Below are 22,242 nucleotides of genomic sequence, written 5' to 3'. Positions count from 1 at the left end.
CTTCTCCTTTTCTGTCCTTCATCTCTGTTAAGACCAGATAGAGTACTGTTTGCCGTTCAGAGAGATGATTCTTTGGGCCTTATAGAAGTAAATTTTCAGCTCCACAGTGTGATTCTGGGAATGCTGGCTCTCTCTCATAGCTGTAGAATAAAGTAATGGATTTCTCCCATAATGCCTCTTTCTGTAACATAGTTTTCAACCTTATTAAGGCTTAGGACCCTTTTTAACTTCAAAATTATTTTCTAATTCCTCTCATGAAAATTTGTTGTACTTTTAGTGGCCATTGATAAGTAAATTATGCTATTATGAAAACATGAATTCACTTGTATTTTTAAATGAATTGGTGCTTGAGTCACAACTTGACTCTACATGTATTTGAAAAATAATAATATGCTTGAGAGCTATCTTGTTTGATATTCACCTACTCCTTGTGTACATGTGACTACCAAGACCTTATTTTTGGGCTTCAATCTACTGGTCAGGAATTTATGATCTCATTCTTTTTAATCCCCTTTTTAACTTTCATATATATGGTCTTATCTCTCTCCTTGCCTGTTCCTTCATCTGTAGAATTTCAAGTTAAAGGAATATATGTTAGGGTATGCTTTCTCTTTGGGGAAATAAAAACCAAGTACTGACTTTTCATGGTTCAGCTTCCAATATCCCTGGTATTGATTGGTCTTTAAATGCTCAGCATCCAGTTACACCAAGATATAAAATCCTTCCTAGGCTTTTGTTTCTGGCTTTTAAAGCTCCCAGTGGTCTATTCGAAAAGCCAAAGTGTTGTCTTAATTTTGGTTCCAGGGCCAATTTGAAGATTATCTTAAGTTGAAGATAATCCAAAGATAGAATTAAGAAATACCCTAAATCAGGCTCTCAGAGGTTCATGTATTTTGTGGAGTTTGGTTAAGCAGCTAATTAACTGCTCTGGCCAACCAGTGCCCTTTGGCTTATTGTTCCTTTGAAGCATTGGAAACTAAGCCACGTGAAATCTCGGTCCTCTCTTTTCTTGTAGGAAGCAGTGAAGTTTAGTGTAATGAGCAAGGGCTTCAGAGTCAGATCTTCCTTGAATCTGCCTCAGCCACTTACTAATTACCTCTCTGGTCTTTAGTTTCCTTATCTGTAGAGCAGAGCTGGTAATACCTCATGGGATAAATAGAAGTATTAAATGGGGTAACATATTAATAACCTTTGTATTAGAGCTCAGTAAATAGTTGATAAATGGTGGTTATTATGGACCATAAAGAAAACACCTAGACTTTTCTTTTTACTCAACTGACCTGACTTATATTTGCATTCTCTAATATTCTTTGTCATTGTTAGGTTTTCGATCTCTAAAAGAAAAGACTAACTAGTGTCTTTCTTTCACTTATCAATTATTTTTCTACATCAAGGACCTAAACAAATTCATTGAATAATCATTTGCTGGATGAAATTGATGGAGGGAATTTTTCTTCCTTCAAGATCCCCAAAAGCCAAAGTTTCTCTTTATCTTTCAATTTAGAAAATAGTATCCATTCCAGGTCCCTTTCAAGATCTAAATCTGGCTTCTATCTCGGAAGCAGCAGAATTCAGAGACTACATTAACTCAAGAAAAATCTTCCTCCTTCTTCCTGAACTGTTAGTAAATGCTAATGAATCTTTTAGTTGAGCTACTCCAGAAATACAGTATATGAATATGCCACCCAAAATAGTAAGCAAACAGATCACTGATTCCCTGGGGTCTTCTCCTAGGTGTGGGTATTTAATTTGGGCTGGTGGCTGATTCTGCTTTAGCGACTCTCATGTGCAGTCTTTTTGTTTCTCCAGAGATAATGGTGACAGATCCAGGCACCGAGCTCCGCGCAATGCCCGGATGTCCGCACCTTCACTTGGACGCTTTGTACCAAGGTAAGAACTGGAGAGTCAGCCTTTATGAGAGACTTTTATGAGGGAGCCTTTATGAAAGCCTGGGATTTAGTTTCTAAACCTACTTTTCGGTCTTTGGATTGTCCGTATCTGGAATTATTTCCTAGTGAGCCTACGATCCAGCCCTGCCACCTAAAGACTTGACAGAAGATGATTGGCTACAGTAAAAAGAGGTAGAATAGTGGTATTGGGAGCATCCTGTTCAAGAATAGAAGCCCTGGGAAACTTTAGAAGAAAGATCAAGAAGGAGGTACAAATCTGTGAACATACAAATCTGCTCTGGGCTTCTGTGGATTCCTAGGCCTAGTGGATCCCTTAGCCTTGATTCTTGAGGGTAGGTTCTTAGTATATCTCCCTTGTTTTAGGGTTGTCTTTAGTAGGCTTTTCACACGTGATTCCTTCTTATAGGCGTTTCTTGCTGCCTGAGTACTTGCCTTATGCTGGGATTTTTCATGAACGTGGACAGCCTGGCTTGGCTACTCATTCTTCTGTTAACAGGGTCCTGGCAGGTAAGGAAATGTTTCTTTGGATTATGGAAATTTGAAGGGGCAGGGAGCCAGATAAAGTTTTCCCCTCCTTTATTTATATTGATATGATGGCATCTTGCCATCTGGCTGAAAACTCTGTTTTGAGGTCTTGTACTCAGTTCCTTACTTCAAGGCAGGAAACTGTGAGGTTGAAGAAAGCTGTTTTTCTTGCCAATTCCTACTTCCTTCAAACATCTTTTAAAGGAAAATTATTATTTGTTTCCATTTAAACCATTTTTTTCTTAATCTAGCAATTCGATTCTGGCTATTGAATGAGAAAAGTGTCTTGTTCATGTTTCAGTTGGTGAGATACTCATGAGCCAGATCCTGTGATTTAATTAGGATCTTAATGCACACCTCTCCTACCCTTTGCTACTGGCAGCACATGGCATTTCCAGGCACTATGGAATCTTCCAAGGAAGGAAGAGAAGAGACCCATAGAGCAAGAGCAGAAATCTCTACAGAACAGAAATGGGCAGATGAGGCAGTTTTATGGTGGCTGAATGAATAGCTTAGTGACTGTGGACTAAGATGCATGATGCAACTGGGCTCTGAGATATAGTGTGCTGCTGCATCTAGGCAATCTCTAAAGAAGAAAACAAAGCAGAATTCTTTGTTTTCTTCTTTAGAAATGCCAGAAAAATATGACAGATTCTTTCTGTCAAAGGTGATTTCCCCATCATGCTCTTTTCCTCCTTTCCCTTTATGTCTGCTGCCAACTTGTAAATTTATGTATGTGAAGGCATAAAAGGTATAAAAATCAAGTCATACCCTGGCCAGTATGGCTCAGTTGGTTGAGTTTTGGCCCATGCACTGAAAGGTTGCCAATTCAATTTCTGGTCAAGGCACAGTCCCCAGTAGGGGGCATGCAGGAGGCAGCTAATTGATGTTTCTCACATCAGTGTTTCTCTTTCTCTCCTCCCCTCCCTCTAAAATCAATAAAAAACATATTTTAAAAAATTATGTCGCATTTAAGTATATATATTTTAAGTGTATCTTTTATCAGCAGAGCTTATGTTTTGAAAAATCTGGGCTATGTGATGGTTAAAGGGTTAAAGGTAGGGATCTGTGTGAGGCAGTGGCATAGTCAGGTGGGAGAATGTGATTTCTAAGCCAGCTGCTGTGATAGCTGGAAGGCATGGGATCTGGTCTCCCCTGAGTGGCAGTATCCTTGACCCAACGTCAAGGCCTAGAATTCCCAGAAACCTTTGTGCTTTCTCTGTCAGACACCAGGAAGCTCATGCTTGGCCTTGGCGCAGACTACACCATGGTCTCCCAACAACCTCATCTGAGGAGGTTTCTGGCCCGAGTTGGTAAACAGACCCTATGGCTCTGTGCCTCTCCTTGTTTGGCACTTCCGTGTGGCTTGGCTGGTAGCATGTGGAAGCTCCTCTCTGGCAGATAATCACTTGCTGCCAGGCAGCACTACAGAGCTCTTCTCCACCCTTCTTTGTTCCAGACATCTGCCTCTACCACCCCACACAGCACCTCCTGCTCCTCTACTGCTGGAGAAATCTGTTTCTTGGCAGTTAGCTTTTTTGGAACAGCTGCATGTTGTTTTTTTCTCCTTTGATTTAATAACTCTACCTTCATTTTCTGTTCCCTACTTTATGCCCAGAGATCTGACTCCAAATGACCCAATTTCACTTATGGATATATTTGAATATTGGGGTTGTGTTCTGGCAGACAGTTGTTTACAGATAGGAAATCTGAGAAAAGTTCTCTAACAAAGATACAAGGTGCCATGAGGAGAAGGGAATCTAGACTATTAAGAATCTCACTATTTAGATTACCAGATGGTTTCCATTCATAATTAAACTAGTTCCTCCTATTTTCTCAAGATACATGTTACAGAGTGCCCATTGGCCTCTTCTTAAAAGCGTTCATTACTTTTAGATATTTGGATGCCCCTCCAGTTTCTTTTTACTTCTATTGAGAAAAGCCCAGTAACAACAATAATAACAGTAGCAGCAGCATCAACCAAAGAAAGCCTAACTTTTTTAAAACTTTTTTTTAAATTGATTTTATAGAGATAGGAAGGGAGAGGGAGAGAGAGATAGAAACATTGATGAGAGAGAACATCGATTGGCCGCTTCCTGCATGCCCCCCACCGGGGATTGGGCCCACAACCTGGGCATGTGCCCTGATTGGGAATTGAACCGGCGACCTCTTGGTGAATGGGTCGACACTCAACCACTGAGCCACACCAGCTGGGCAGAAAGCCTAACTTTTATTGAGTGCTTGCTATATACTAGGAGTGTTTTAAGTACTTTTCCCAGTCATATTTCATTTCTTTCTCACAGTAACCCAATGAGATGGATACTGTTATCTAACAGTGACAAAACTAAAGCCTAGAAGGTTAACTTGCCCAGAGTAATGCAGCTAGAAGTAGAGGAGCCAGAACTGAACCAGGCAATGGGACTCCAGAGCCTCCTAGTCTGCTTCCCCACAGTTATTTTAAAGGACAAAGCATCAAAATAGCATTCTTTTTCTAGGATCTTACTCTGGAAGGGAGAAAGAGCTCCCAGGGAACTTGGCTGATCTTCAGGGTTTTTCTTATTCGTTTTAGTTTTTCTTTCTTTTTTTTAAAATCCTCACCCGAGGATATTTTTTTCATTTATCTTCAGACAGAGTGGGAGTGGGAAAAAGAGAGAGAGAGAAACATCAACATGAGAAAGACACATCGATTGGTTACCTCCCGCACAACCCTGACCAAGACCGGGGACCTAACTACAACCGAGGTATGTGTCCTTGATTGGAATTGAACCTGCGACTCTTTGGTCTGCAGGCCGATGCTCTAACCACTGAGCAAAATCGGCCAGGGCCCGTTTAGTTTTTTTTTTTTTTAATATTTTTTTCTTTATTGATTTTTATTTTTAATTAAAAAACTTTTTTTCTTGCCCTGGCCGGTTTGGTTCAGCGGTTAGAGCGTCGGCCTGCGGTCCTGAGAGACCCGGGTTCGGTTCCCGCTAAGGGCACGTACTTCGGTTGCAGTTTGTCCCCGGCCCTGGTCGGTTGTGCGGGTGGCAGCCAGTCGATGTGTCCCTTCACGTCGATGTTTCTCTCTCTCTCTGTTCCTCTCTCTCCCTCCCACTCTACCTGAACAAAAAATGGAAAAATGTCCTCGGGTGAGGATAAAAAAAAATTATTAAAAAAAAAACAAAAAAAAAACTTTTTTTCTTTATTGATTTTTAGAGAGAGAGGAAGGAAGAGGGAGAGAGAGATAAAAACATCAATGAGAGAGAACATCGATTGGCTGCCTCCTGCATGCCTCCCACCGGGGATTGGGCCCACAACCTGGGCATGTGCCCTGACTGGGCACTCAACCACTGAGCCACACCAGTGGGCCCATTTAGTTTTTCTCCAGGCATATATGCCTCGGAGATATTGTGGTTTTGGTTTCAGACCACCTTAATAAAGTGAGTTGTAATCTTTTTGCTGGTAAAGGGTCATGCCTGCAGTTTGTTTGTTTTTTTTTTTTTAATCCTCACCCGAGGACATTTTTCCATTTTTTGTACAGACAGAGTGGGAGGGAGAGAGAAGAAGAGAGAGAGAGGGAAACATCGATGTGAAAGGGACACATCGAGTGGCTGCCACCCGCACGACCAACCAGGGTCGGGGACAAACTGCAACCGAGGTACATGCCCTTAGCGGGAACCGAACCCGGGCCTCTCCGGACCACAGGCGGACGCTCTAACCGCTGAGCCAAACCGGCCAGGGCTGCAGTTTGTTTTTAAAAAATAGAATATCTATGAAGCACAGTAAAGCTAGGCACAATAAAATGAAGTATGCCTGTATTTTAAGTGGCTTCTATTTTTTTTTTTTTAATTTATTTTTATCTTCACTCAAGGACATTTTTCCATTTTTTGATCAGCTAGAATGGGAGGGAGAGAGAGGAAGAGAGAGAGAGAGACATCAGTGTGAAAGGGACACATCGAGTGGCTTGCGACCCGCACGACCCAACCAGGGCCGGGGACAAACTGCAACTGAGATACATGCCCTTATCAAACCGAACCCGGGTCTCGCTGGACCGCAGGCCGACGCTCTACCGCTGAGCCAAACCGGCCAGGGCTTAAGTGGCCTCTAGACATAGCTTTTCATGATATAGTGATGCTTGCTAAAGAAAATCTTATTATGTAACGGCACTTTCCCCGAGCCTTTGTGTCCTCCTGGACACAGATGTTTTGCATTTTATTAAACTTACTTGTGATCATGTAATATTGCTGATATAATAATGGCTTTTGAAGTGAAAGAAAAATTGGCCTTTTTGAAGTAAAGCACTCTCAGTTTTCCTGGAAAGGTACTTTCTCTTGTATGATTGGAATGAGGTTGTGATGGTCTCACAATAATTTTGTCCAACAGATATTTGTTGTGCAGCCATGTGCCAGGCACCATTCTAGGCTACCATAGTGAATAAGGCAGGCATGATTCCTGCCCTCCTGTAGCTCTAAGTCTAGGTGGTTGGCCATACCTCAGTCCTGCTGTTTGCTTCTTAGCTCCAAACATAAAGCAAAACGTTGTATGGTGAGTGGCTTTTTGCAGGGGTAAAGCATGGAAATTTGGCAGACGTGCATGACAAAAGCATATATTTCCTATAGTTTTAGGAGGCTTGACCAGTGCTGTGGTGGCAAATGAGTCTCCAGTGGACCCTAGCCAAAGCAATTCAGAATCGTCAACAAAAATGGATTTGCAGAAAATTAAGATCCATTCTGGCCACAAAAACCTAAGTGAAAACAGAAAACAAGCTACTAAAGAGAAGTGTTTTGATAGTTTGTTAATATTCACCTCTTCCACCTATCTCGATCTATTCTGCGTGATTCTGTAGGCTCCCGGTGGCCTTCAGTACCCATCAACCCATGTCATACCCCTTCATTAGCAATGTAAATTCGGAACCTGTACTGAAAGAGAGGTATAAATATATTTAAAGCTGCTGCAACTCTACTAGCTATATTTTGGGAGGAAACACAAAATATAGTCTGAGGAGCTCCCCCTGCTGACTTTCTAGCAGACAGCTCTAGCTCTGTCATAATAGCAACTGATAATAAAGAAGGAAACAAAGTTAATGACTGCCTACTATGAGCCAGGTACTGTCCTAAGCACTTTCCCATAACCTGTTATCTCCTGTAATCATTGTAACAACCCTGTAAAGTAGATGGTGCATTTCCATTCTGCAGGGGCGAAAACTGAGGCTCAGAGAAGTTATGTCACTAGCCCAATATAACACAGTGAAAAGTGGCAGGACTGGAACTGTAAACCAGGTCTGTCTGTCTGACTTGTAATAACTCTGTTCTGTTTGCTGTGCCATGTTTTGCCTGAGTTCAAGTAGGGAGTATCTGCCAAAATGTTCTTAAGCTTACAATATTTTTCTGCATGTTTGAGGCTCATAAAACTGAAATGAGAAGCCCTGGCATTTGACATATTCCTGGTAATTACTGGAAGAACAAAAATTTTCTGAGTGATTGGGACCTGGGTAATGTAGGGTATTAGTTATCTGGCCTGCCTAATCTTTTTGACTTTCATCCTAATGAGCATCTGCTCCCAGCAGATGGTTGGCCTGATGTACTTAATTTAGTATTTTGATTAAAACCAATGGGAAGTGTCAGGATTTTCTTGCTCCTGCCACAGGTCATTGGGGCCTGGCTGAGTATCCTGGGTTAGTGATGGCTTTGTGCCCAGCCATTCTAATTTCTCTTAAGGTTTCTTTTTGATCCAATAAACAACACAAATTCTGAACCTGTATTTAAAGAGGTATAAATACGTTTAAAGCTACCGTTACTCTACCAAATATATGTTAGGACTGTTTAGGAGTATGTTCTTCAATTTTCACATATTTGTGAATTTCTTGAATTTCCTTCTGTTACTGATTTCTTATGTATTTTCATTGTCCAGGCATCTTTCTGTTTGTTGCCTGTGTGTGGGTAAGACAGAGCTACCTCTTTTGCAAGAATTTACTTTTCCTTGTTAACTTTATTTTTGGATGTCTTCTGCTCCTTTCATCTCTTTTAAAAACACCGGTCCTCTCTTAGGTGTTCCCCACTTCCTTGGTACTTTGGGGAATTACTTTTATGAGCCCTATCTGGTCTCGTTTGGCCAACCTGGTGGGCACTGGGGCCTTGGGCTTCCCAACTTTTAAGAATTAGCCAGATTTTTCAACTTGATATCATAGGTCTCTAATACAACAAATTACTTAATTATTATATACCAGATCTTCACTTGAATTGGCAAATCTAGGGAAGATAAATAGTAGTGAATACAGTTAAAGGGCATCATGGTATACATAAATGAGTATGAACAGAAATGAATAATAATTCTGGTGTTGGACCCTTTATCTGCATGTTCTGTACCTCTCTGTTATCCAGTAGCCAGACAAATAAAGTGAGTGGCACATTCCAATTTAACATCAATTAAGACAGCTGTTTATAAATCCCAGATAAATGGACAATTAGTGGTGGTGGTAGTAGCTAGTGCTGCTTTAATAATTAACCCAATTACCTTTTATTCTGCCTCAGTGATAAAAGTGAAGGCGATAAGGGGGCTGACTTGGTTGCCTGGGAAACAGAGAAGTGAATGCAGCACTCCTCTCAGAGAACCCTGCCTTCCCAGATGCCTTATAGCTCACAGGTCCTTTTACTCATTTGGTATCTACCAGTGAGTGGAATGTCCATGTCCTCTCTACCTGAGCCCTTTACTACATCTCCACATACCACACACTGCACACCGCTAGTGAGAGGTGTGCTTATTGGGAACCTGGGGCCCAATTTCTAAGCTGAATTGCCTGTGCTGCTCTGGCTTTTCTAGAGGAGAGTATTGGGCCTTGTCAGTGAATATTTCTGTTCCTTTTGTATTATGTGATGGTTTTTCTGAGCTTCTACCCCACCCCAACCCCCGGAAATTTCCTCTTAGTTTTTCTCCATGGAAGCTTTTCACCTGTATCCTTTCTGTACTGTCACTTTGAAATGTATGTAGCACTTTTCAAAGGCTTAGCTTTTTCCAGGGCACTTGGGTCTTGTAAAGGAATTAAATGGTTCTACCCTTAGGGAGTTTACAGTCTAGCCAGGGAATGGCCTCCTATCTATGTTTTGTGTTGGCCATACCACTAAAAATTTAATAATTCCCCTAAGGCTTTAACTGCTAGTCTTATAGATTAGCTAAGGGGAGTGGGGCAGCTCAAAGCTGGGCTTGGACCAAAGATTTATGTCTTTTAGTACAGTTTGAAGAAACTCTGAATGTGTCCCCATTCATCTTTGGAGTGGGTCTGTGAGCATGAGGGAGTGGAGCCGAGGAGGACAGCTGCCATGCCGAATAGCAGACTGTCTGGGTTCAAATAATCATTGTGCTACTTCCTACCAATGTAATCTTGGTTAATTTATTTTACCTTTTTGAGGACTGAGTTTTTTTTATCTGTAAAATGGGCATAAAAATAGGTTCTAGCCTGGCTGATGTGGCTCAGTGGTTGAGTGTCGACCCATGCACTAAGAGGTCACCGGTTCAATTCTGATCAGGGCACAGGTTGTGGGCTCACCCAGTGGGGAGCATGCAGGAGGCAGCCAGTCAGTGTTCTCTCTTATCCATGTTTCTATCTCTCTAAAAATCAGTAAAGAAAAAAAAATTTTTTAAAATAGTTTCTAGTTCATAGGATTGTTTTGAGGATTAAATGAGTTAATATATGTGAAACAATAATATTTTTTGACACACAAATATTCAGTTGATGTTAACTATTGTTATTATGATTTTTATTATAAATTTTGGGGGTAATATGAGAGCTCTGCCAGTCTCCTCACTGATTATAACCTTATTTATATCTCAGTGTTCTGCCTTCTTCCCCACTGGAGCTCTTCCTGGGTCCCAACCAGGGCTCTCTCCCCTTTGCTATATATGGTCAGTGAGTTGAAAAAACCGGGAGCTTGTGCTCTGTGACGGTAACAGATGGTAACCTGGAGTCCCCTGTATTGATAGTTTGATAAGCCAATGGATTCACTGTTGCTTAAGTGTCGCCCAAGGTGAGAAGAGTAGAGGAGTCACAAAGTTTGCACTTGAAAAACACTTTGCTTCCTGGGCCGGTTTGGCTCAGCGGTTAGAGCGTCGGCCTATAATCCAGAGAGACCCGGTTTCAGTTCCCGCTAAGGGCATGTACCTCGGTTGCAGTTTGTTTCCGGCCCTGGATGGGTTGTGCGGGTGGCAGCCACTCGATGTGTCCCTTTCACATCTATGTTTCTCTCTTTCTCTCTCCTTCCCACTCTATCTGAACAAAAAATGGAAAAATGTCCTCCGGTGAGGATAAAAACAAAACAAAACAAAACAAAACAAAACCCTTTGCTGTCCCCCATCAGAACCCATGCTAAGTATCTACTGGCCAGAACAAGTGCAACTATGTAACCACGGCAACATGGGATTCTCAAAGTGTGTTCCTTGACCTATAGCTTCAGTGTCGCTTGGGAACTTTTACAAATGTAAATTTTGGTCCCTACCCCAGACCCACTGAGTCTGAAACTCTGGCTGTGGGGCCCAGGAATTTGTGTTTTAGAGTCTTCTTTAACCTGTTAACCGAGCGGGACATATTTACATATCTTCGCTCCCGTTATATGCTGCGTAATTAAAAAGGGAATTCCCCGGCTAACAGGTTAAAATTGTGGTGCACTTTAAAATTTGAGAACCACTGGTCCAGATTAACTCATTAAGCTAGGAACAGAGGCAGAGGAATGGGAAGAGATGACTTGGTAACACGTTAGGGGTTTGCACATACCAGGAATCCAAGATGTGTTTGTGCTGGTGAGCTCGTAGTGTATAATTCTTGTTGATCTGGAGTTACTAGTAATAGGGAAATTAATGAGTTTGTAATTACCTACGGAGGTTTAGTTGGCATATCAGCCTTTTTGGCTCAATAAACATTTACTGAGCTTCTGTTGTGTATTGTTAGGTATATGATAGTACCCAGATGAACAAGACATGATCTCTGCTCTCCATAAGCTTACCATCTACTGAGCAAACCTTTTGTGCTTATAAACAGCTCTAGGACAGTGGGTATTGTGCTAAATGGCAAAGTAGAAGTATAAGTACAAAGCTGGCAGTGAGAGCTCAGAATCCTACACTGTTTCTGCAGCAGAAAATAGAAGTCCATTAAGCTTTCATGCTTGGTAAACAGATTCTTGTCAGTTCTGCTAGGAGTTTCATTCTTAGGAGAAATTGACCTATAACCTTTCTTTTAACCTCATAACCAGTTTCCTACCTGTTCCCTTCTTCTTCCTGAAAATGAAATTTTAACATTAGCATGTCTGTATTGAAACCGCTTGGACTTTGTTCTCTGTACTCAGGGCTTCCCTAGACCCAGAGTGATCTCAAAGCTTTTTAAGCCCTGTGGTTGTGCGCTCCTTAGAAATACTGCTCTTTTTGAGGCTGCCAGCTGATGATGCACTCTAATCTGAAAGTACCCGTGTAATGCCAGACCTGTTTACTTCTCTCTACTTAGATTATGCTTAGTATGTGCTTTAATGTGTTTTGCAACCCTCAGAACAAACGACACAACAATGTAGAAATCTACGGAGGTGATATGATGGGAACAGAAAGCCAGATGTGAGGTCAAAGCCTATTTTTTTCCAGTGGAAGCAGCAGCCAATCTCCACTTTATTTAAAATTAGAAATCTTCTCTAAACTCTGGGAAGACTTGCTGCCCTATCTGTTCCATCAGTTTTTACCTAAGTGATCAGTATAAAGCCAACCTTCTACCTCCTTCTTTTTAAAATTCTGAGCTCACATTAACTTGTCTTTCTCTTTCCCTTTTCATGTCCTCAAGCAGCCTCATTTATTCCAAACAGGCTGGAAATGCCATGGGAGCTGGCAGACAGCACCTCTCACCCTCTCTACCAAAGTACAGCCAACCTGTGGGTGTTAATTTCCTTTCTTTAACACCTGCTGATCCACAAGGGCAGTTCTTCCCAGGGTCCTTGTGCCGCTCAGCTGGAAGCCAAAAGCAAGCATGGATATCTTGGTATAAGCCATGATGTGGAAAGAGGCACCTGCAGGTGGGTGCCAGGGACCTCTTGGAGTGTTGAGATTCCATAGGGTGTTTCTTATGACCAGGAGTTGAGTGTCATCCAGAGCCAAATATTCTATAACCATATTATAGGGCTGCTGAGATGAGTTCCTGGGTTTATCATAAGCCTAGCTCACTGCAGCTGTGTGCCATGCAGAAGGGGCCCAGCGTCACTGCCACTGTCTTGAGCTGTGGGACTGTGTTCTTTGGGACTATCTAGCAATAAACATGATTTTTACTCTTGTGGCTCATGGCTGGTGAAGCATAAGCCACAAAATATTCCTTTCTAAACAGAATTAAATTTGTCTAGGCTACAAAGGAATAGGAAAAAAAAGCTGGACAGGAGGTGAAAGGTCAAAGTTCCCAGTGGGAACAAGGATATTATTCAGAGAGATAGGGTATACTGTGTCTACATGTCTATGTGAGGAAAATAATTTATTTTCATACATAAATCAGGCTAACAAGATGACTTTTCTCCAGAATCTGCCATATTGCCAATGGCTACTTTTGGTAATACTTGCTGATTTTTCCAACAGCAAGATTTCACAAATCTCTTTATTGTAGTTTTCCTTAGGGTAGTAACACAAATGAAAAGATTGGTATGTAAATATCCACAGTCATACCTGCCTGTTAGAGTGAAATTTTACCTAAGCAAGAAGCTCAAGGACCATGACAGTTCTTTTTTTATCCTCACCTGAGGACATTTTCCCATTTTTTTGTTCAGGTAGAGTGGGAGGGAGAGAGAGGAACAGAGAGAGAGAGAAACATCGATACGAAAGGAACACATCGAGTGGCTGCCACCCGCACGACCGACCAGGGCCGGGGACAAACTGCAACCGAGGTACGTGCCCCTAGCGGGAACCGAACCCAGGTCTCTCAGGACCGCAGGTCGACGCTCTAATTGCTGAATCAAACCGGCCAGGGCACCATGACAGTTCTGTAGCAATATTTAAATGTATCCAAAACATTGCCCCTGATGCTGAATTGGTAAAAGAGATTGTAGAAAGATTGTGGTAGCTCAAGCTTAGATTTGACCATGAACTAGTGTTAGATCACATTTGAAAAATGCAGTGCCTATGGAATGCAGTGCCTAGTCTGGCCAGTGTGGCTCAGTGGTTGAGTGTCAACCCATGTACCAGGAGGCTGCTGGTTTGATTCCTGGTCAGGGCATATGCCTGTGTTGAGGGCTCGATTCCCAGTAAGAGGTATGCAGGAGGCTGCCGATTAGTGTTCTCTCTCATTAATGTTTCTCTCTCTCTCTCCCTCCTTCCTCTTTCTCAAAAAAAAAATCAATTAAAATAAATTTAAAAAAATATATGGTGGTGCTTCTGATGTGCTAAACAAACAAACAAAAAAATTAAAACCCGAGAGCACTTACTGTATGCCAAGTACTGTTCTAACCACATTTAACATATTACTCACTTAATCTTCACAACATTATAGTGATGATGTCCTATTACAAGTGAGGAAATTTAGGCTTAGAGAGAAGAAATTTGTCTAAGATCACAGCTAATACTTGACAGAGTAGGAATTGGAACTCAGGCAGTCTAGCTTTAAATTATTACTTTTCAAACTGGACCATCATGGGGTGTGAGTGAGTTCTTGTTGGTAGAAGAGGCTGAAAAGTAAACTGTGGCTTTACTTTAAGAAAAGCAAAAATAGTTTATTCAGTTCACAAGAATGCTGCTGGGGAGGGGGCTACAAATTCTCTTACATTCTTGCAGCTTCTTTTCCCAAGAAAGAGGGCCCTGTAGAATTACATTCCCAAACAATGAATCCTGAAGAGGTAATTACACTGTTGCCATCCCATTGGGAAGAAGGCCTGGGCGGTGATTACATTCCAAACAAAGCTGTTCGGGTATAATTGCACTGTGCTGCTCTGATCAGTCTGGAGAAGGCAGGCCTCTGGTCTCCATCCTCATTTGTTTTTTGAGATGGAATCCGAATAGCATTGAATTAATGGGCAACACCCAGGCACAGGGAAGTCAGCCAAAGCGCAGTAGGACCTTAACTTGCTATTGACGTTTTTCTACTGAAGTTTTCCAGACCTTTAAGTACCAGCAAATTTGAAGGAGAGCCCATTTGAGAAAATGTATTCAGCTAATGAATGGTTAGGGACCCTTGCTTATAGGCTGTGCCCCTAAGCCTTCCTTGGTACATAGAGGAGAGATGGTTGGATGGTAGTGAAATTTCTCTCTTCCATCAGCAGCTTTAGCTCTATCAAAGATTGGCCCTTCCTTCAAATCTTTCCCTAAAACTTGTAGCATGTGTGTGTGTGTATTTACATATGTAGCTTCCAGTTGTGGATCAAAAAGTTCCTCTATGGTTCTATTGAAATAATAAGGCTGACTTTTGTTAAATTTCAGCAATAATCTCTAGATATGGACTGGAAGAAGAAATAAAACTAATTTAATTGCTTCATTTTATTATTTAGAGAGCAGAAAACTGCTAGTCATTGAACCAGAGCAGAGAAAGGGAAAAGATCCACATTAACGGGTTGAGGATTGCACAGACCCCTCAGAAGCAGTGTGGCCTTGGCCATTCTATCAGTTAAAGTTTGCTGCCTCACAAAGCACCCACAAATTTACTGGCTTTTAATAGCATTTCTTTATTGTTTCTCACATTCTGTGGGTCCAATGTATAGTTCATTTGATCTGGGCCAACTTGGCTGCTCTTTGGTCAGTTGATGGCTTGCCTGGGTGTGGATGGTCTTGGTTGAAATAGAAGGCAGAAAAATGGCTTGCCAAAGATCTCCACAAACTAATCTATGGAACCTGTGAATATGTTACTTTATGTGGCAAAAGGAATTTTGCAGATGTGATTAAGGTTACAGATTTTGAGATTGGGAGATCATACTGAATTATCTGGGTGGACTTTTACCAGTCTAATCACATGAGCCCTTAAAAATAGAAGAGAAAGGCAGAAGGGCCAAAGAGATGCAGTGATAGAAGATAGAAGGGTATGGCCCTTAGCTAACAGCCAACAAGGAAATGAGGACCTCAGTCCTGCAACTGAATTCTGCCAGCACCCAGATAAGCTAGGAAACATTCTCCCCTAGAGCCTCCAGAAAGGAACACAGCCCTGCCACCATGTTGATTTTAACCCCTTGAGATCCATGTTGGACTTCTGATTTGCGGAACTGAATGCTAGTAAATTTATGTTCATCAGCTAAGTTTGTGGTAACTTGTTGTGGTAGCCATAGAAAACTAAGCTTTATGCACATATCTGGCAGTTGGCAGGCTGATTGGTTTCGGCTGGGACAACTTGTCTCTTTTCTCTTCACCAGTAAGCTAATTTGTGCTTCTTCACATGGTGTCTTAGGATTTCAAAGAGAAACGAGAGGTCAGACCCTAATGCACAAGCACTTTTTGAGTCTCAGTTTATGTCACAACTAAGTAGATTTTTGAGATATAGGGTAGCCTAGTGCTTACTCTAAACAAATTGCTTTTTTAAATGCCCTTATATACACATGAAAGGAAAGTTTCAACATACCAAGGAACTTTGGAGAAACACCTTAGTTCATTATTTGGATTATTCAGAGAGACATGCATTTAGAAATTAGAGTCAAATAGGAAGCTGGATCCTGGCCTTCTACACAGTGTTTCAGAGAAACTACCTTTTCTCCTTCTCTAGGTGTTTTCTGGGATGTAGCCCTCTATTTCTGGGTGCTGGAGGGTAAAAAGATTTGCAAAGGAGCTCTGTGGGTGGTTGGGCCTCCTGGGGCCACAGGTATTTCTGTGTAGGAGTAAGACTGACAGAATTCACTGTGCGAGCACTTACTAAATTGGCTGTACCCATGGCATCATTTAAAATCCACAGCTCCTTTAACAGCAGCAACTTGGAAGAAAATTCCCTAAAAATTAAGGCAAGGGGTCTTTGTGGCACATAATGATTTCTTATACCAATGGATGGGATAAGCTAGAAGTTCTTCTCAAGCATAGGATTTTGGTTTTGCTTGGTCTTGTTGATGAGATTGGTTAAAAACTATTTTATGGGCTCTGCGTGAATGCATGTATTGGGTCTCAGGGCACATAGAGACAAGTTTAATATTCACCAGTCATTCTTTTAGGACTTCCTTGCTGTCCTTTCCCAGCCATCTCAATGACTAGTGAGATGTAGGCTCTGCTGGTGAGCCCTGGATTTTGCACTGGAAAGTTGTATTCAAACTATGAAAGCCTATGTACAGGGAAGATGTGTACTTATCATTGAAGATTTAAGCTGGCTTTGACGAAACTTTATCACCCAACTCAACATGGCACCCGACATGTTAGTGTGCATATTAAACATCTCTTTACCCTGCCTCGGAGCTTAGCCAAAATTCAGGTCATGATCATGAGACAGAAAGGGAGCTGCTGCCACAATTTGAAATGTGTGTGTGACCATGTTTGCTACTGGAAAGTGAAGAGAAGGGACCTGCTCAGCTGAGTCTCGCATGGGAGAAATGTAGATTCCTCTCCCAGGAGGCGGTCGAGCAGTGGTGTCCCTTGGGAAGGAAGAATGGTGCCAAGAATAGAAATGTACTGACTGTTTAAAGAGGCAGAGAAGATCCCCAAATAAAACTAGAGCTTCTCATCCTCCGTTTACCTTTATCTGTCATGGGTCACAGAATTTGAATGTGATTTTCTTTAAGGTAAAATGATTACAGAGTGAATTGAGACCTTATAAAAGCCACAAAATGGTTTTTGGTCTAAATATTTTCATTGATTCTGCTGAAGTGAAGTGACTGGGGGAAAGTGGTAAAATATTATGTTGCTTATTAGGTAAATGAATTAAAACTGAAAACACCAATGCAAAGCTGAAATAAATTGTTTCCAAATGCCCAGTTTCTCCACTCCCATGTTCGAGGTGGAGAGGCTCTATCTAGGGACAGCTTTGGAACACCTGCCCTGAAGAAGTTTTCAGCTGTTCTAATCATTGTCTTTTGTCTTAGCTAGAAAGAATTCGAAAGTCCTATGTGATAGAAGAAGCCAACACCAACCAATGGTTATCTTAGGACTCTTTAGATACTTCTTTACCACTATAATTCAACCCAAGCCATCCCTAAAAATAAACCATCTAAGTGAAAACAGCTTGCTCTGCTGACAGCTTCAAGACCTAACCTGTCCCCACATCCACCCGTTGAACTGCCAACCCTAAGATTCATTTATAGAATTTCTCAAGCTGCCCCGGGGTGGAAGTAACAGCACAATTGACTATAGAATTAGGAGATTATAGAGGAAAGGCTGACTGGCTGTTTATTTCCCTCAAGTTCATGTATACTTTTTGTCCCTTTCTACCATTATTCCCAGGTATTCAGCGTTTTCGTTTCTGTTAGCATGGACTTAACTAGACTTTGTTTTCAAGTACCAAGTGAAGTTGTCTGCCTTTCCCTTTGTGTCACTAGTGTCTGTCCTTCGTGGCAGAGGGACTTTGTCTGAAAGGCTCATACAGCTATGGAGAGAGACAGTGCTCTTTTCTGACACCTAAAGAAAAAGTGTTGGAGTTTAGAAAGCCTGAAAAAAGTAATCTTAGTCTTGGTATTTGCCTGCTTTTTTGCCTTTCTTGTTTTGAATGCCACAGTTTTCTATTCTGCCTCTCTTCAGATATGAGACCTTAAAATAAGAGTGGAAAGTATGGCAAGAAATTATGGGATTTTTATATTAAGAGCTAAGCGATGTTAGTTACAATTTGACAGTTTTACATTTTAAAATTTAACATGACCTCATGACTTTTGTATGAGGTGTGTAACTGAAACTTGCAAACTGGGAATGGCCTCAGGAGCCCTGTCTCTAGGAAAATGTTGGACTCTCTTGAGTCCTTAGACCTAATTTGACAAATTGAATTATCCTCAGAGGTCCTCTTATATATTTTTTCTTTTCTTCATTGGCAGTCTATGATGGCAGGGGATTTTTTGTGTGTGTATATATAGACTTAGTTAAAGACTATTGCAAACCAATACACGTGAGATTAAGGTCCAGTCTGCTTCCTAAAGAAATGCTTGCTTCTCTGTTCCCTTTTCAACCTAGGACCTGCATGTTAAACTGTTGAATATTTAACTTATGTTCTTCTTTGGCTTTGATGTTCTTAAATGTTAAACATTAGGAAATATCAAGGAGTCACCCTTAGCTGCTTTCTTGCAAGAAACCAAAGGTTTAAATTCTTCTTTTAATCATGTATTCCAAGTTATACCTGGAGACTGCCTGCCAGCTAGGTTGACTGGGGTTTAAAGGTACGTGGGTTACTATTCCATTTTCAGAAGGACCTACAATACTTTTATTTTTATTTGATGTATTTAATGTTTTGCTGTTGATAAGACTTTTTTCCATTTAAAAATGTGTTCAATCCATCCCACTTATTTTCTCCTCTCATCTCCTCTTCAGGTAGTCAGGTTGATCCTGAAGAAACATAGTGTAGTTATCCTCTTCATGCTATAGATATCTATCTGTGGACCTTCTCAAGTTGAGCCTTAAAATTTCCATTTCTCACCTGTACACTGTGTTGCTTGTCTTTTGACTTTCTTGACTTCATTTTTTCCCCCATCTTTCTGGGTTTAAAGTCCATGTCCAGCATCTCCTTAGAAGGTAGATGGGGATTAAATGTCCTCTCTAGCCCTGGCCAGTTTGTCTCAGCTTGTGGACGGAGGGGTCGTGGGTTCGATTTCCTGGATTGCAGGTTCAATTCCTGGTCTGGGTCGTGTGGGAGGCAACCAGTCGATGTTTCTTTCTCTCTCTCCCTCCCTCCCCTCCATTCTCTCTAAAAATTAGTGGGGGAAAAATACATCCTTGGGTAAGGATTAACAAAACAAAACAAAATGGCCTCCCTAAACCAGTACTGTATTTCTCCTTGAGCCTAATCCTATCTGCTAGCCATAGGAAAAATCTGGAATGAGTACTAGTCCTTTGTAGGTACCCCCCACCCCACCCCCGCCCAGTCTTATAGGTAGTATAGCTACATTAGAACAAAGGGTAGAATTGGGTTTCTCTTTGTATTTGAGAAGTGTATGAATGTATTCTGTTCATATAGATCTGACAACTCACATCTCTTGTTTGTTCTTGTATTCCCTATTCATTGGAAACTATTTCCTTCAGTGGTTCTAATACTAATTTCATTATGAAATTAACTAGGAAAATTTTCAAAGCTGACCGATTTTACTATGGCACTCATTGTGATTCATGTGGATAATATTAGTCCTGTTTTCAAATTTGTGTGTAATAAATTCAGTGGAATGTACTTATCTTGAGTGGTACTATGTGCTAGGTCCTACACAAAGTGCTGGAAATTTTTAATAGAAAAAAATAAGTTAACTTCAATAAGTATCCTTCCCAGTTCAATTAATATTTTCCTACGTTTTCATTAATTTGAATTACTGTTGTTATTCTGTATCCAAAAGTCCTAGACTTAATCTGATTTCTTATCCCTGATTACTACATCACTGTCATAATTTCCCCCACAAGTAACAGGAAAATAATTAACTTTGTTCTATTATAAGGCTTTACCCAAAGATGTCAATAGAATACTTATTCTATCAGAGAAATGTGTTAGAAAAGTACAAGTTATCACTTCTGTAGTTTTCCTTGTGCCTCAGCCACACCTAAAGTTTCTACCACTCAAACCAGACTTAAACAGCCTTCTTTTCCTCAACAAGCTTTTTAGGAGAAGTACTGTGTCTTTCCAGTATTGGCTTCCTTAGATGAGGCCAGTTTTCTCTTGGCTTTCACAGAGGCTGTCATTCTGATGTGATCCAGGAGGATGTAGTCCTTAATGGATGCCTTTGGCACTGCTTGTCGATTGCTTATTTCCCTGGTTATGTTGCATTAAAGTATAAATTAACTGCTAATTTCGAGTTGAGCTCTTAGTTGAGAAGGCAGCTTTGTTTTCCTGAAGGCAGGCTTACTTTTCTTGCATAACTTAGCACACTGGTATGCCCCCAAGTTTTGATCAGTGCGTAAAATGCACTTTTGTTAAAACCGTTACTGTAGTATCAGGTTGACTTTGGGCTGAGGAAGTTACACACAATGTTCTAGATTAGGATACAAGTTAGTAGGAGCAAGAGGTAAGAGGCTGGTGCCAAAGAAAGCTTGTGTTTCCTAAGCATGTGAGAAGTTAGCCTGGAGAGTAGGTGAGTGAACAGTCAGCCAGGAGAGCATTTCTGTTCATTGACACAGTAACCAAGGCCACCAGGTAGGCACTGTGAGACACTATCTTATTATAATAGTGCCTGCATTTTTTTTATTGCTGATTTGACTGTCTTTTAATCCCTTCAAATACACTTACAAAAATATCTAGTACTGCCCTGGCCGGTTTGGCTCAGCGGTTAGAGCGTCGGCCTGCGGTCCTGAGAGACCCGGGTTCGGTTCCCGCTAAGGGCACATACCTCGGTTGCAGTTTGTCCCCGGCCCTGGTTGGGTTGTGCAGGTGGCAGCCACTCGATGTGTTCCTTTCACATCAATGTTTCTCTCTCTCTGTTCCTCTCTCTCCCTCCCACTCTACCTGAACAAAAAAAAAACAAAAAAAAAAATATCTAGTACCCAAATGTATGTTACGAATACAAAAAGATGGAAAACTACTGATCTTGTGTGTTGGAAGCTGAACTGGAAGTTGACAGCCAGACTGTTGTCATTCTGGCTCCTTCAATAATTCACTGTGTAATTTGAGTGAGTCATTTTGTCTCTTTGTCCACTTGACAGGTGGGGATGTGGTGCTTACCTCCATGTTCCTTCCAGGGATTAAGTAGGAAAAAAATGGTAAGGCACTCTCACTTCCTTTGCAAAGGATATTACCGGAAGTCAGAAGGAATAAAAGTAGATTATATGCCTTAGCACCCAGGTTATTTGCAGTACCTGGACTACTTCAGACAAACTGGGACTGCCAACTTTAGATGCTCCCGTGACAGGAACACTTCAATGCTAAGAGACAGGTTCAGGTGTCTGAAAAGGATATATTCTCAGCTTGGTAAAAGGAGTTGCTAAAGAACATCTGAGTTGTTAGGCACCCTTGGGATATAAAATAAATACTACTTCTTGATGAACTGGAGGCGCTCACAGCAGCAAAGAGGAAGTGGGACTTGTCCAGGGTTTGTGCATTGTCTTCTCACGGGCTGAATGTAGTTCATGAAGTGTCCTTTGACCATCCCTGGCCAATTATTATTTTGACCTCTTCTCGGTTTTTTATTTTATTTTAATTTTTTAAAAATATTTTTTTCTTTATTGATGTTTAGAGAGAGAGAGAGAGAGAATCACTGATAAGAGAGAACGTTGATTGTCTACCTCCTGCACGCCCCTCCCACTGGGGATCGGGCCCACAACCTGGGCATGTGTCCTGACTGGGAATCTAACCAGCCACCTCTTGGTGTATGGGTTGATGCTCAACAACTGAGCCACACTGGCTGTGTTCTTCTCAGCTTTTTAAAGAATATGCTGTCAACCAAAGATTTTAGGCCATTCACTACTCCTTCGTAAAAGTTAATGTGGATGTGAAATAAGACATCAAATACTGAAATAGAAAGTTATTCCTGCCTGGCTGGTGTGGCCCAGTGGGTTGAGCATCAGTCCCATGGACTGAGAGGTCCTGGTTCAATTCCTGGTCAGGGCATATGCCCTGGTTTCCGGCTCGATGTGCAGGAGACAGCCAATTGATGTTTCTCTCACACCTATGTTTCTATCTCTCTCTCCCTCTTCCTCTCTCTCAAAGAAAAAAAAAATCAATAAAAACAAATTTAAAAAAAAAAAAGGCCTAGCCAGTGTGGTTCAGTGGTTGAGCCATTGACCACCCTTGGACTAAAAGGTTTCCAGTTCAATT

General features: G+C 41.3%; 1 protein-coding gene across 21 annotated transcripts in view; it reads left to right on the top strand.

Annotated features, from left to right (window-relative positions):
* AMBRA1 (autophagy and beclin 1 regulator 1) overlaps nt 1-22,242 on the top strand; it is a 197,095-nt gene that overhangs the window by 93,342 nt on the left and 81,511 nt on the right. For all 21 annotated transcript variants that reach the window (XM_036259716.1, XM_036259714.1, XM_036259703.1 and 18 more), the window contains 2 exons: nt 1,810-1,890; nt 2,317-2,417. In XM_036259716.1, coding sequence (XP_036115609.1) covers nt 1,810-1,890; nt 2,317-2,417 — 182 coding nt within the window. The remainder of the gene's footprint in view (nt 1-1,809; nt 1,891-2,316; nt 2,418-22,242) is intronic.

This window comes from Molossus molossus, unplaced genomic scaffold, assembly GCF_014108415.1.
Source record: "Molossus molossus isolate mMolMol1 unplaced genomic scaffold, mMolMol1.p scaffold_m16_p_13, whole genome shotgun sequence".
Classification (NCBI taxonomy): Eukaryota; Metazoa; Chordata; class Mammalia; order Chiroptera; family Molossidae; genus Molossus; species Molossus molossus.
The sequence above is the reverse complement of the archived record's forward strand: the minus strand, read 5'-3'. Positions and strand labels throughout refer to the sequence as shown.